At 35.4% G+C, this 14461-nt stretch overlaps 3 protein-coding genes and 1 long non-coding RNA gene across 4 annotated transcripts; 3 read left to right on the top strand and 1 right to left on the bottom strand.

Annotated features, from left to right (window-relative positions):
* The first annotated feature begins 698 nt into the window (after window positions 1-698).
* Window positions 699-1175, top strand: LOC140802878 (uncharacterized). The gene has a single exon (XM_073158497.1). It carries the CDS (start codon window positions 699-701, stop codon window positions 1173-1175), a length of 477 nt encoding a protein of 158 aa, XP_073014598.1.
* A 926-nt stretch (window positions 1176-2101) lies between these two features.
* On the bottom strand, window positions 2102-5656 carry LOC140803362 (protein LOWER TEMPERATURE 1-like). The gene is made up of 6 exons (XM_073159219.1): window positions 5402-5656; window positions 4376-4421; window positions 3593-3716; window positions 3403-3479; window positions 2499-2599; window positions 2102-2342 (listed from the first exon to the last, which is right to left on the bottom strand). The coding sequence occupies exons 1-6, from the start codon at window positions 5522-5524 to the stop codon at window positions 2313-2315; spliced, it is 501 nt and encodes a 166-aa protein (XP_073015320.1). The 5' UTR covers window positions 5525-5656; the 3' UTR covers window positions 2102-2312.
* A 1068-nt stretch (window positions 5657-6724) lies between these two features.
* On the top strand, window positions 6725-14388 carry LOC140803361 (uncharacterized). Its single transcript, XR_012111843.1, has 3 exons — window positions 6725-6951; window positions 11354-11638; window positions 13363-14388. It is a non-coding gene; the product is annotated as an uncharacterized lncRNA (long non-coding RNA).
* On the top strand, window positions 6945-9313 carry LOC140803360 (pentatricopeptide repeat-containing protein At5g50390, chloroplastic-like). The gene has a single exon (XM_073159218.1). The coding sequence runs from the start codon at window positions 7053-7055 to the stop codon at window positions 9162-9164; it is 2112 nt and encodes a 703-aa protein (XP_073015319.1). The 5' UTR covers window positions 6945-7052; the 3' UTR covers window positions 9165-9313.
* Window positions 14389-14461: the final 73 nt, after the last annotated feature.

Here is a 14461-nt window from a genome sequence, read left to right as displayed (position 1 = left end):
TTACTATTTCATTAGTTTTGATTTTGTTTTGATGAATTATTCACGAATATTTTAAATTGATAATTATTTGTCCTTAATATGCTCCACTTATATAAATTATGATTTACGCATTGATAAAATCCATAATTTGGTTGATTTTTATGTTATTATGTCTTATACGCGGTGTTTGGATATATATTTAAATTTGGTTCTTCATTTCGTTCTATATATTGTTCTCTTTATAATTCATTATATAACATTAAATCAACAGACTGAATTTTAATTTCTGAAACAATTTTGAAGCAAGTTATATAAGTTTTAAATTGATTTATTCGTCTAATATCACAATAAATTAAATCAAGATAAATAACTAAATGATTAAAATTATTTTTTAAAAAATCAAAATTTTAATCTTTATTATATATTTGATATTTACGTGTATCACTCGTGCTTCATGCCATAATATAATAAAGCGTAGATAAATCAAATTTCAAACTAGACTGTTATCGTTCCAAATGGTTGCACAAGCCAATAGAGTAATTGATATCCACCAACGATCAACACTGTTCGGTGAACGACTCCACCAACACAACCGTTGCAGCTCAACTTCCAGTAAACAACCACAAAACTAGCCAAACTACTTTCTCTATATAAGCAAAAGCCAATGATCTTCATCCCCCATCACCATTACTCACAATCATCCACCAAATTCTTAGCAAATGGCAAGCAACAAGCAGCGGGAAGATCTTCGTGCGAATGCAGAAATAGTCCATGGAGCTGAGGAGTGCTACAAGCACTCCCTAAAGATGCTGGAAGAACTTGGATTTCCGAGAGGTGTGCTCCCACTCAAGAACCTCGAAGAGTGCGGTCTAGTGCGCGAGACTGGGTACGTGTGGATGAAACAGAAGGCCCCTTACGATCATTTCTTCGCCGGGACGAACAGTGTTGTTAGATATGACACAGAGGTGACTGCAATTGTGGAGAAAGGCAAGATGAAGAAGATGAGTGGTGTTAAAAGTAAGCAGCTTCTTCTATGGGTACCAATAGTTGAAATGAGCATTGAAGAATCAATGGGGAACAAGATTTACTTCAAGACTCCAGTAGGAATTGGGAGGTCTTTTCCTATCACTTCTTTCATGGATGAAGAGGAAAAGCACCAGCATTTGGAGAAAATATGTGAATCCATTGAAACTTAACTAAATTCCAATACATATTTTCCAGCTATTTGCTTTGTATTTCATGCCATGCCTTGGCCATTGCAACTGTGTACCTTCTGAATAAAAGTTTGAAGGAGTCTTGTGTTTTAGTTTATGAATGATTTGAATGATGCTGCCAAACAAACAAAATAAATAAAGATATTACAAACTACGGTACTTAAGTTTATTTTGGGATGGTCGATGATTTGTAGTTCATCTGATACAAAAGTCTCAACTTTAATTGGGACTGAATTTCAGGTTCGAAACTCGATTTTAATATTCTTCTCCCTAAGCAAAGGATACGAGCCTAGAATGAAAGTTTCACTTCTATTTAAGTTGACCTTCAAGCAACACTAGATGATTTTCAACTTCAAATGATAATCAGCACTCTAAAGTCTAAATCCTTCTCCTACCGAGCGTGCCACACCGTGAAAGACACCAGCTACATTGTTGTAAATAATTGTAATATAATGTCGATAAATTTATGGTACAAATTATTTAAATTAATTATATATAAAATACTATGATATCTTACCACACTCATAATTTTATGGTTGACGAATCAAATAAAATATTATAAAAAATAATAATTATTATTCTTACATTATTTTCTTAGGTTAAACGTTAAACAATTGTCGGAATAAAAAATTAGTGTGGTATTTGGTGCAAAAAATCATCATTTTGATTCAAAATTGGCGCTAAAACTTTACTAGAGCCCTTCCGAAACTTCTGTCATGGTTGCTATTTAAATATCTTATGATGGAGTCCTAAATAATACAGCTCTGATTAGTGTAGAGATTTGTCTTTTGAAACTAAAAGAATTAAAGAGGATTAATCCACACATGATGATGCATGGCTCATGTTGAGTTTTTGAAAAAATCAATTTCACCATACCATCATAACCTTGTCAACGCCACTTGCACATGTGAGCTAAAAGCCAAATCTACTCATATATATGTCCTCATCCCATCTCAAGAAAGACAGAATTAAAGATGCATGGGCATGTAATACAAAATAAAGTTCTAAAGCAGTTATCATTACACTACAACACACTTTACACATCTACACTACTGAAGTAAAGTGTGATGCTTTTACATAGGTCGATAGGCTAATCAAAGTCATAACTCAGTAATCTGTTTATGCTCTCAAGCGGGCGATCAACTCATCCTGTTAATAGAAATGAAAGCACAAGTGAGGTAAATAAAATTGAAGTCGCCGCAGGACTACCAGATACATAAATGTTGTCATTGTCAGATTGTATGATCTTTCATCACACTAGGATTAAAAGTATGGGAGCTACAAGATAAATATAATAGAACTTGCCTTTTTCCCTTTTTGTGAGAGTCCTTTCTTCTTGAGAAGAGCACGAAGTCTTTCTACTGTCAAGTTCTGAAGATTTTTGTCAACCACCTGGGATGATCCCTCTACATATAAAACAATGTGCATCATAGTAATTTAGTCACAATAAACTAACTAAAAGCAATGATAAATTATGGAACATAATCCATTCCCTTTCTCTAGCTATTCCACATAGTAATATAGAGGGAGGTCAAATCAAAGATAACTACAAGGTACTTGAAACAAGGATTTCGTTGCTTCGTGCATCATGTGCTCCCTGCTTTTGTCTCGGGTTTAACCAAATAGAGAGTTGGTTTCCCAGCTAAATCTTAACTCACTAGATGCTATCGAGCTTGAATCTTCTTTGTTTATCCTCACATGGAGTGGTCATGAAGTGAAAATATAGTCATCAATGTCTGTGTCGACTTGGAAGTACAAATGTAGACAATGAAGAGATGATTTTCAAGGCACTGCTAATTGAAAAGCTAAAGTTCATTTGCAAGTTAATGATATCAAACTTGGGTTCAACTTCAGCTTGGTCCAATTCACTCATTCAAGATCAAGAAAACAATGGAATCACCACAGTTACACCTACTATGATTATAAGATTCAACTTGTATCAAGCTCAAATTATTATGCCAGTGCTAGTTCACACTCTTTACAACTCATCTTAAATACCATCCACATTTGAAGAACATCAAATAACTTTCTTCCATTTTCAACCAAAAAACATTAAGGACCTAAGAATTAGAATACTGGCAGTCCCTAAGAGTGCATAGAGGTGGCTAACAAGAGAGGAAGCCACTCCACCTTGCGAAGATTCAGGATTCATAACAGTTGCATATTGTTCGGTCAATGAGCTATCAAACAGAATCTATAAGCATTTCACCTTGCAAAGAACTCAGCTGAGTGCTGGACATTGCCCTCTTCCCTGCAGCCTTGCTGTCCAAAGCTCTATCAGCAGACCTGAGAAGATGAGGAAGAGAGCAGGAACCAAATGGTTACAAAGGGAGGAATTAACCCAAAGTGAGTTAGAATCTATTCACACAGCTAACGGCCCAGTAAGATGGACTTATCACCTTTTCTTAGAACTCTGACCTGCAGCTGGACCTTTTCCATCTTTTACAGAAGAAGCAGACTTATTCTTAAGCATAAGAGACCTAATCAGTATATTTGTCTGGTTTGTCTTTATAAGCTGCTCCTCTGATACAACAAGATCATGGTGATATATTCAATCTTTCAAATTAGCAATGACAAAAACATAAGTACAAACAGGCCACATTAAACATAAAAAATAAAAAGGATATGCAGGTGTCCATTTAATCAAAACTTCCAGGATGCTAAGATAACCAAAACTTCCAGGATGCTAAGATATAACTATCAACATATTGGAATAGACAAATGAGATCTTCCAAGTACAACTGTCAGAGGCTGGCCATGCGAAGTGAATTGATTTGCCACAAAAAAGTAAACACGCTTTAACAGATTCTAGCATCAAATAGCACCATAAAAGAGACATCGACAATCGAAAAAAAAATTTACACGCAGAAAGACCGATTGTAAACATGTAACATGTCCTTTGAGAAAAAAATAATCATATCCGAGATACATAATAATTTTTTTTTGATACGAAACATTATTTTTATTTAACTTTTTGAAAAAAAAAGTTACAAAGGAAGTGGATGAGACATCCACCGGTTTTTTGAAGCTAAAATAAAGATAAAAAAGTCAACTTAGAATGAAACGCCAATCCCTAACAAGATCAGATATAAATAAATGATGAAAAGCTTGAACTCTGGTAGTCCAAGTCGCCACTCTGAATCTAACATTTATCTGCAGAACCTAAACTTATTAATCGTGACCTGGAGGCGATGTATCATGATCACAAACATACACCCGCATTCCACCCTGCACAGTTGTCCAACTTGTTAACAACAGACAAAGGTGAAAAGCTATGGACATACTTTTAGGGAATTTAATAACCATTAAATATACTCCTTCCCTGTATATTTACAGAACCAAATAAGCAACCACCAAAAGATATCAGAAAAAAGCAGTTATAATTGTGAAAAATAACACTCCAAATTTCATTAGATTTCAAATGATAAGTAGAAGATATGATTTCAGAATACAGTTTGAGAGTATCTGAGATTCAAGAATGTTTGGAAAAATTCTGGTAGTACATTTTGATTCAGTCGTTCTAAACCTTTATTTCGGCCACATGTTTCATTCATAACTCAATCTTAGACGTGTTCAGATCTCAGCAAGAAACATGGGCTTCATGAGGTGACATGCCTAAACAAATTCAAAGTGTGTCGGAACTCCAAGATCAGCATACTGGAATGTTTATTCATCACCTAGCCAGTTACCAACAAGTACTAACTTTGAAAGGCTAACTGCATAAACTGTCACAAAGTTCAAGCTAAGAAATCCGTCATTACAGCCTTCTTTCATTATAATCTCCCTGTGGAAAACTGTTCGTTGAATACCGTCCCATCTGCAATACCAAGAAAACTGTTGATTTTCATCTTTTCAATTTCCCCAGTATACATAATGCTTCTTTTGGAGAGTCGGTGACCTCAAGTAAGGAATGAGATATTTTTTTCCAGAACCAATCCCCATTTTCTCCCCGTAGCTAATTCAAACTAAACACATGGCTTAATTGCCAAAAACTGCATTCAACGTCGTCGAAGTTAATATTCGGTCAGCATCTAAATGTACGTTCCTTGCTCATATACCAAAGGTTAAAAACCTTTGAAGTTCCAGAATTTACCAATCCAGACCAACATTGTAAAGATGATCGGTAGCATAATCATTCAAGAATTAGTAATACATCATGCAACAAAAAATAAAATAAAAAAATTAGGGTTTTCGAAAAAGAATAATACCGGATTGGAGGAAAAGACTCTGGAGGAAAAGAGTCCGCGAGAGGGGAGGTTGGCCAGAAATTCAGTGGCAGTGGCAGTATTGCCCGAATCGGGCGGCGATGGTGATGCGCAACCACCATCCATGGCGCCTTTTAATTTCACAGTTAAATTAAATAAAATTATATAAATAAATGTAATAACAATTGTCAGTGGAGAGAGTCGAAGCAAATCGTACGATATTCGTAGGAAACCAAGCGGGAAGATAAACCAATTTTTCGAATTAGTTTTTTTTTTTTTTAAATTGAACATCGAAAGATCTTATAATAAATTGATGACGATCAAGATAACATTAATTTTAGTTATCAAAAATTAATTTTTTTTTTTCCTGTCATAACGCCATTTGGTGTGTTATAGGATTTGGATAATTTTTATAATGTTGTATTATTTGGTGTTTGGATTGAATTCTATAGTCACATAATAACCCTAATTTTGATTATTAAACTTTGATTTTTTTTTATTAGGGACACAATTGGTTTGTAATATATGATATTGATAATTTTTAATTATTCTGTATTTGATTTAATTTCTACAATCACAATCTTTGATTTTTTGTGAGACAATGTCATGAATTTATCTCATATTTAAAATAATAAATAATATTTCTGACAAAAAAATGAATGACCATAATAAGAAATAAGTATGTCTTTTGTGAGACGGTCTCACGAATAGTCACTTACTGATATTCACAATAAAAAATAATACTTTTAGGGTATGTTTGGTTTGAGTGATAAGCAAATGATAGATTGTTAAACTAATGTTTGTCTCATTTTTTATGTGTCTAATTAATCATGAAGCTCATGATAAAAAAAAAAAACTTATTTGGGTGAAAAGACATCCCATTGTTTTGGGAGGATTGAGAATCCAATTCTTAAAATATAACATAAATTACCATTTTACCCACATAATTTTGAAAACATTGCTACAAGTATCATTTTATATACCAAATTGTCATCAATGTTAGTTTAAGATATTTTTGTCTCAACAACAAAAAATGTAAAATTTATCATTCTCATTAAAATCTTATCAAACAAAACATTCTTCATCACTACACATTATATATCCTTACCTTAAGTTTTGTCATCAATCCAATTAGTTATCATATCCTACACACCAAACATATCATTAGCATAAAAGTAATACTTTTTCATAAATAGCCCAAATAAGATATTTATATTATTAAATACGATCCATAACACGTCTCACACAAATTTTTAGCGTAACAAATTTGATAGAGTCGTCCTTCTCACGAAAACCTTTATGTTTGGAAGTGTACCAAAACTCTATGTGATCCACATCAAATCAGTAAGTAGTATTTGACTAATAAGACGGGACAAATGTTTTGTTACATCAAAATCGTTAAATTTATTTTTAAATAGAAATCCCTCAACTAAAAACGTGCATATTTTCTGTTCGTTAGTTGAACTACCCAACAACCATTGGCGGAATTTTCGAAGCTTGGCGGATTTTTCGAAGCTCAGACTTTGCTTCTTCCTGAGTTCAGCTTTGAAGTGGTAATATTCTGAATCTTGTGTTGTGAAATTTCTTCCCATTTCCTTTTTGTTTCTGTTTTTCAAAAGAGTAATTCGATATAGTCCTTCCCCGGCTTTGAGTTATGGACATTTCTGTGCCATTGGAACAAATTCAAAGCAGCTCGATGCTTGCATGTTCGCTCACAAATTCAGTAAATCTGAAACAAAAATTCCCACTTTACGAGTATTTTTCATTCGATAAGAGAAAATATGGAGCACCCTTTTCCCATTTTCGGTGTTCTATGTTAGATCATGAATTAAGACCTCGACCTATGCCTAAACCTTCCAAAGGAGATGAGAAGATTTTCAAGGAAGACGCAGAAAACGTTTTGAAAGATGCCCAGATTGCGAATTCAAGCTCTTGCTCTGGTATTTGTGGTCAAATAGAGAAGCTTGTTTTGTGTAAAAGGTACCACGAGGCTCTTGAATTGTTTGAGATTTTGGAATGCGAGAGTAATTTTGTTGTTGACAATAGTACTTATGATGCACTGATAAGCGCTTGCATTGGACTGAGATCGATAAGAGGTGTCAAGCGGGTGTTTAGTCATATGCTTAATCTCGAGGTTGGCCTGGATTTATATATGATGAATAGGGTATTGGCGATGCACGTGAAATGTGGTATGATGATTGATGCGCATCAATTATTTGACGATATGCCAGAAAGGAATTTGGTTTCTTGGAACACTATGATCTGTGGACTTGTGGATTCCGCTAACTACATAGGTGCGTTCAGGTTGTTTTTGATGATGTGGGAGGAATTCTCAGATGCTGGGTCTAGGACAATAGCAACCATGATTCGAGCATCTGCTGGCTTGGAGCTGATTGGTATTGGACAGCAGTTGCATTCCTGCGCTTTGAAGATGTGTGTGAGTAAGGATATCTTCGTGTCGTGTACATTGATTGACATGTATAGCAAGTGTGGTAACATCGAGGATGCGAGATTTGTGTTTGATGAGATGCCGGAAAAAACCACTGTAGGATGGAACAGTATAATCGCGGGTTATGCATTTAATGGTTATAGTGAAGAAGCTTTGAGCGTTTACTATGAAATGCAGGATTTTGGCACCAAAATGGATCATTTTACTTACACAAATATTTTAGCAGTTTGTACAAGGCTAGCCTCATTAGAGCATGCCAAACATGTTCACGCCGGTCTAGTTAGAAATGGATTCGAGTCAGATATTGTTGCTAATACTGCACTTGTGGACTTCTATAGCAAATGGGGAAGGATAGCAGATGCTCGGAATGTCTTTGAGAAAATGCCCCAAAAAAATATCCGGTCTTGGAATGCATTAATATCTGGATATGGTAGTCATGGAAGGGGAGCCGAGGCAGTTGAATTATTTGAGCTCATGGTTCGTGAACGAATGGTGCCCAATCATGTTACTTTTTTGGCAGTCTTATCTGCTTGTAGCTATTCGGGGCTCTCTGATCGTGGGTGGGAAATATTCGAATCTATGAGTAGGGACTACAAGGTGAAGCCTCGGGCAAAGCACTATGCTTGCATGGTTGAATTATTAGGCAGAGAAGGGCTCTTGGATGAAGCTTTGGCATTTATAAGAAATGCTCCGTTTAGACCTACAAAAAATATGTGGGCTGCATTGCTCACAGCTTGTAGGGCCCACAAGAATTTTGTGCTTGGTAAATATGCAACCGAGCAACTATATGGAATGGAACCAGAAAAGCTCTCTAATTATGTGGTGCTTTTGAATATTTATAATGGTTCTGGGAAATTGGAAGAAGCAGCAGAAGTTTTCCAAACCTTGAGGAAAAAGGGCCTGAGAATGGTGCCTGCTTGTACTTGGATAGAAATAAAGAGGCAGCCGAATGCTTTCTATACTGGAGACAAGTCCCATCCTCAAACGAAGGATATATATGATAATTTAGATTACGTCATGCTGCAAATCTCAAGGCTTGGATATGCTCCTGAGGGAAATAATATGCTTCCGGATGTTGATGAAAGAGAACAGTCGATGATACTTCATCATAGTGAAAAGCTAGCGATTTCGTTTGGGCTTATTAATACTCCTAGTTCAACTCCTTTGCAACTTGTCCAGAGCCATAGAATTTGCAATGATTGCCACAATGCTATCAAACTGATTTCCTTGGTTAGCAAACGGGAAATTGTTTTCAGGGATGCTAGTAGGTTCCATCGTTTTAAAGATGGCAGATGTTCTTGTGGTGATTACTGGTGACAACCATTTTGCTAATTTTGTAAAACAGCAGGACAAATAGCTTGTTGTTCTGTTCAATATGATCGTGGAACATAAATTATTTGATTGTAAGATTATCCAAACTAATTTTGTATCCTTTGGGAATTAGTTCACGTTCTTTGGTCACTTCAGATTGTAGCTGAGTACCTGGGGATGATATGTGTTGTCATTTTTGCAGAGTTTCAAACTTAATTCCGTGATCAATTGTGTTGTTTAGGGGTAGAATTATATTTTCTCTTCCGTGCATCTTTTTCTGTCCTTGTCTTTATATCTCATAACTTGGAGTGTCCATTTCTTGTAATTAGTGTTATTGGAAACATCATCTGATACCTTGTTCTAGAATACCTTCACTCATTATCCATTATCATTTCCTATTTAAATTTTTATGTCATCATCATATATGTGTAAGGTAAGCTTGCAGGTTATGTCTCTTATCATCAGGAGTCTACATCTTTATATGAGGAAATTTGTAACTATGACGGAAAAGTTGGGATTTTCTGTTATGTTCAAGTTATTTCGTCAGCCATCAAAACATATTTGTCACATCTCAAAACTTAAAAAGATCAGTTCTACCATTTTCAACACTCCAACATGGATACTTTACACATATCTTCCTTGCTATTGAAGGTGAAAGCTTGTCACGACCCGAGACCGAGAGACATCCGGCGTTCTACAATGGAAAAGACCTAATAGTATAATATCGTAATGATATGATAATTGTAGTGGGTGGGTGTTATACGAGTTTAGAGTTGGTGTTATATGAGTTTAGCGTCAAATCTAGCCGGCGAGCTATTCTCCGAAAATACTCGTTATTAAGAATTAAGGTTTCAAAGCAACAATTGGTGCGTCTTGAGTGAAGGATCGACGCAATGAGAATGCGCCTTGCTAAGGCTTGAGCTCTTGGAGTTGCTTGTTGGGAGTATGTCCTATGCTTGTTAGCGATTGAAAGCACTAGGATCTGGATTTGTCTTATTGACCAGCTTTTAGACTTTGAAAAATCAAGTGGCAAGACAGGGTTGTTTCACAATCACATAATCGCAAAACAACAAGTCTCGTAGTAGTTAAATAACCAGTCTATTTCATAAAATAGATCATTATCTTTACAAAATGATTAAAAACAAAATGCGGAAGCGTACAACAATAAACAAAAGAAAACTTCTTTTTCACGAAATGGGGCTCGATTACCCCAAAACTGATCTTGCTCTTCATCCTCCAATTGTTCTTCGCTCAAGTATGGGATGGAGCACGAAGGGTGAGTATTTGGAGAAATACTCAACGAGGAGGGGTCGATCGAATGCAGAATATATAACCATAGAACAAATCTTTCAAGTATTGACAAGCATGGTATCATCATAGCAAGTCTTGATCTCATATCAAGAAACATATTTCAAATAACCAATAGCATGGAAACTCATATCATACTCCATGACGTTACTGATCAGTCTCCTATATATAATTTTTCTAAGAGGTGAGGCCATATATCGGTTATTCTTACCCACCACATTAGAACCATAGCATGGTTACTCTTACCCACCATGTAAGGGCCATAATTCGGAAAATGTCCTTTACCATTTCAAATTACCATTTCAAATCAAATTGTAGCAGTGCTAAAAACAAATATTTTTATCATGCTTGCAATAAAAAATACATATCTTAATTATCGAACTGTTCAAGAATATCACAACCAGCAGCAGTTTGACATTAAGCAATTCGATGGTTCCATATTCAAATGGTGGTTCTAAGTGTTGGCATCAACAGGAATCGAGTCAAGAGAGTATGCATTAGGTCCTCCTGGGTGACTAGGAGCATTAACAGAATGTCGTAAAACTCTGTAGGCTCGTGGCAATTGAATGGAATGAAAATCGGTTGATCTTGCATGGTTCACATTTGAAATGCCATCAAATCACTAATTGTCTCGTGGATATTACCTGACCTAGGTAACAGTTTTAAGTTGATTAGACCACCATGTGCTCAACATGAGAACTAAAAATTCTTTGTGGGAAACGAAATGTTCAATCCATTATATCTTATTCTACATGGTTTATCAATACCCAGGCTGATGGAGTTGAAAATTATTCATGATGTTGTATCCCTTAAACGATCTCTCTTTTATGTATTTTTATGCATCGATGAATCTTTTTGTGATTTCATTATGTCTTAATGTGCTAGAGAGACACAAATTGATTGACACCATGGAGTTCCCCCACTTAGATATACTAATGGGCGGTGGTGGCCTGTGGGTGGGTGGGTGGGAGTGGTAGTGAGCAAAGTGAACAAGAGCAAGAGCGGCTAATTCATGGAATGGAGGGGAGTCCATTATTCCCCCCTTCCCTCATCCAGAACAAGTCTTTGAAAGCACAAGAGAAAGGTGTCTTGCTAGCTCGTTGAATTGTGCTGGATCTCACCAATATGACTAATTCAAAGAGTGATGTTAACTGCTCAAAAAATAGCCACAGGTAATATTCATTGGCCTTTTTTTTCGATCTTTTTCTTAATTTGGAGGGCCTAAGTTTGTTTTATAATGACAGTATCAGCACTTTTATCTGAATTATATAAGAGAAAGTCGGATTATTCCATCCTACCCCTGCAGACACTGCTTGCATGAGTACATCCAAGGGTCGGAATTTTTTCTGGCCCAATTTTTTTTTTTTAATTTTTTTTTTCCATGAAGTGGAATCTCAACCATTCATATGGGGATCGAACGAACCGAGAAAGTCGATACAAAGTTATTAGCCTCCTTCAGTGGAGGCTCAGGGCTGTTGACAGTACACTTTTTTAAATTACTACATATTTACATATTATTAAGCTCACTTTCCAAAAAATCTGCAATACCGAGAATAATATTGCTCATTCTTGGGGTGAAAATCCCGTGTACCCTTGATATACTTAGAACAGAAGTCATGAAAATTCACCACTAGGATAAAATCTGAATTAAAAAATATCGATTGTAACCTTAAACGTGGAGCCAAACCAAAATACATTCTGCAATTATTCTGAATGAAGTTAAAAACTGATGTATAATTTTAAAATACTCTTGAACAATCTAAAAAAAAATGGAAAATGAATAATAAAAGACTACCTACTCTTTCATGATCCCATAACCCAATGCCTTTGCACGAATATCTCAAATACATATACTTTCCGTATGACATGTATACACAAGATAAAAATTAATCCATGGACCATATTTAATTTATTTGATATATATATTTGAACTATGAAAACTTTGAAATCAATGATGCAGCACTTTATAGTTTTAACTTTATTGCTTCTAATAATAAAGCATGTATCCCACTCCCAAACTGTTAACGCCATGGTGTTATCTACATTTCTAATTTGTCAGTGTTTGAGTCCTACAAAAAAATGAAAACTTGCCCACCTTCAAAAGTCCTCTGCCATGTTCTCTGCACTACTTTATATAAATAGTTCATTTTAATGAACAGCCTCGAACTTTTATCCGTGCCTCAAAAATTTATAATTTTCTCCAAATCTGACCTGGTAGAAGTTTAAATCTTTTTATTTGTGATCCGATATGGATCATTACTGCAATTATTCAGTTGATGATGAAATATTTTTGTGGGTTTTTCATATAAATCTAATATTGGGCCTTGTTGATTTTACTGTGGAATGAAATGCTGACAATTTGAAAAGACAAATGTTAAGGATTTGTCATAATCTTTGTGCTGAGGATCACTCAATAACATGCATGGTCCTATCTCTTTTCCTGTGTTTGCCTTTACGAAATTAAATTTGATTGATAATCGAATTGGTGGATGTGCTGAATACATCATATACGCAAGTGACAGAAAGTGTAGAATACAGAAGCTGTCATATTCAAAAAACAAATGATTGATAGTATGTTGGTATCAAGAAATGTAACATTCAACCATTATTTTGTCTATTTTTTCATACTTCGAGATATAAATCATTCACAACATCAATGGTTCAAAATCACCAGAATAATTAATCTGTCATCTTATTACATTTTTTCCCTGAAGTTTTTGTTTGCGATTTTAATAATAATCGTCTTAAGTATACATATCCGTAAGTTATAGAACTTTTTTTTTGTTCGTTTCATTCGAACTATTTTGGTGGTAATTCTTGATATTCCAAATATTGCCTGTATCGGGGATGACAATATGCATGTGAAAAGTTAAAGAAAATCATTTTCATTCATCAGATACTGCATCTGGTTCAGCACTCGGTGAGGACGCTACGACATTGATATGCTGTGTGGGTGAATAATAGTTGATAATTTTAGGGTCAGGCCTTTTTGTTCCCATACCTTGTTGCTGCTATACGTGCAAAAGTAAGAGCAACTTTTGAAAGGACCAAAACTATTATATGGTATATTTGGTGTTGTGTGTTCACTAATTATTTTGTCATGGCACTATCCTATTGTGTGTATGTGTGTGTGTGTGTGTGTGAGTTTCATTTTGTTTGGAGTACACTCAGTCTGGTTTTTTGCGTAGTGAGATTTCGATCTGGAAATTGTGAAAAAATTATCACTGTTATAGAAGCTATCAAATAACATGATTATGCAGAATATAACTCGCTCATACTCGAGGATTAAGCATGATGAGGTGGTCTCTCGTATAATTGATGTTAAACATAGAAATTCATTTGATTCTTTGTAAAGTCATCGTCTAACCAACCGGCTCGGCTCGGACACTAAACCATCCGTGCCTGTTCATGCTATCCTGCCCTATTACCAAGTCTCCATAGCCATTTTGTTCTGTCTCATACCTACTACACAATCGTTCATGAAGTGGCATATTAAGTTTCACAGACTCTATCATCTAATGTACTAGCTTCTTAGTTTCAGACTTTACTGTAGGTGTTGCCGACAATCTTTAGAGCCGTCGCCGTCGTCCTTTGATCCCAGCTCAGGACGGCTTTTGGGGAGCCTTTATGTCATCTTGCTGACGGCCCTTAAAGCATCCTTAATGCTGTGACTTAAGCTGATGTATGTCCACAAGATCATTCCTAGGTGTGTAAATATTGATGGGATGTGATCAAGAAATCATACAAAAGCAATTATTCAGATGGAAACATGTCAAATGGGTAGCTGTTACACACTGTTAATAGTGTTAGTAATGTTTTTAGTAAGACTTACAATCTTATCCTGAAATTGTATCGTGTTTCTTTCATGTGTTGGGTTTCCAGACATGGATAGTGGGTGTAAAGTTAAGAAGTTGAATACAATTGTATACAGCTATGCTGTCCTCTTCTCACTGAATTCTTGTTTGCTTTTTGTTCTCATTCATTTGCCTTTTCTA

The sequence above is a fragment of the Primulina eburnea genome, chromosome 10 (genome assembly GCF_022965805.1).
Source record: "Primulina eburnea isolate SZY01 chromosome 10, ASM2296580v1, whole genome shotgun sequence".
Lineage (NCBI taxonomy): Eukaryota > Viridiplantae > Streptophyta > Magnoliopsida > Lamiales > Gesneriaceae > Primulina > Primulina eburnea.
The sequence above is the reverse complement of the archived record's forward strand: the minus strand, read 5'-3'. Positions and strand labels throughout refer to the sequence as shown.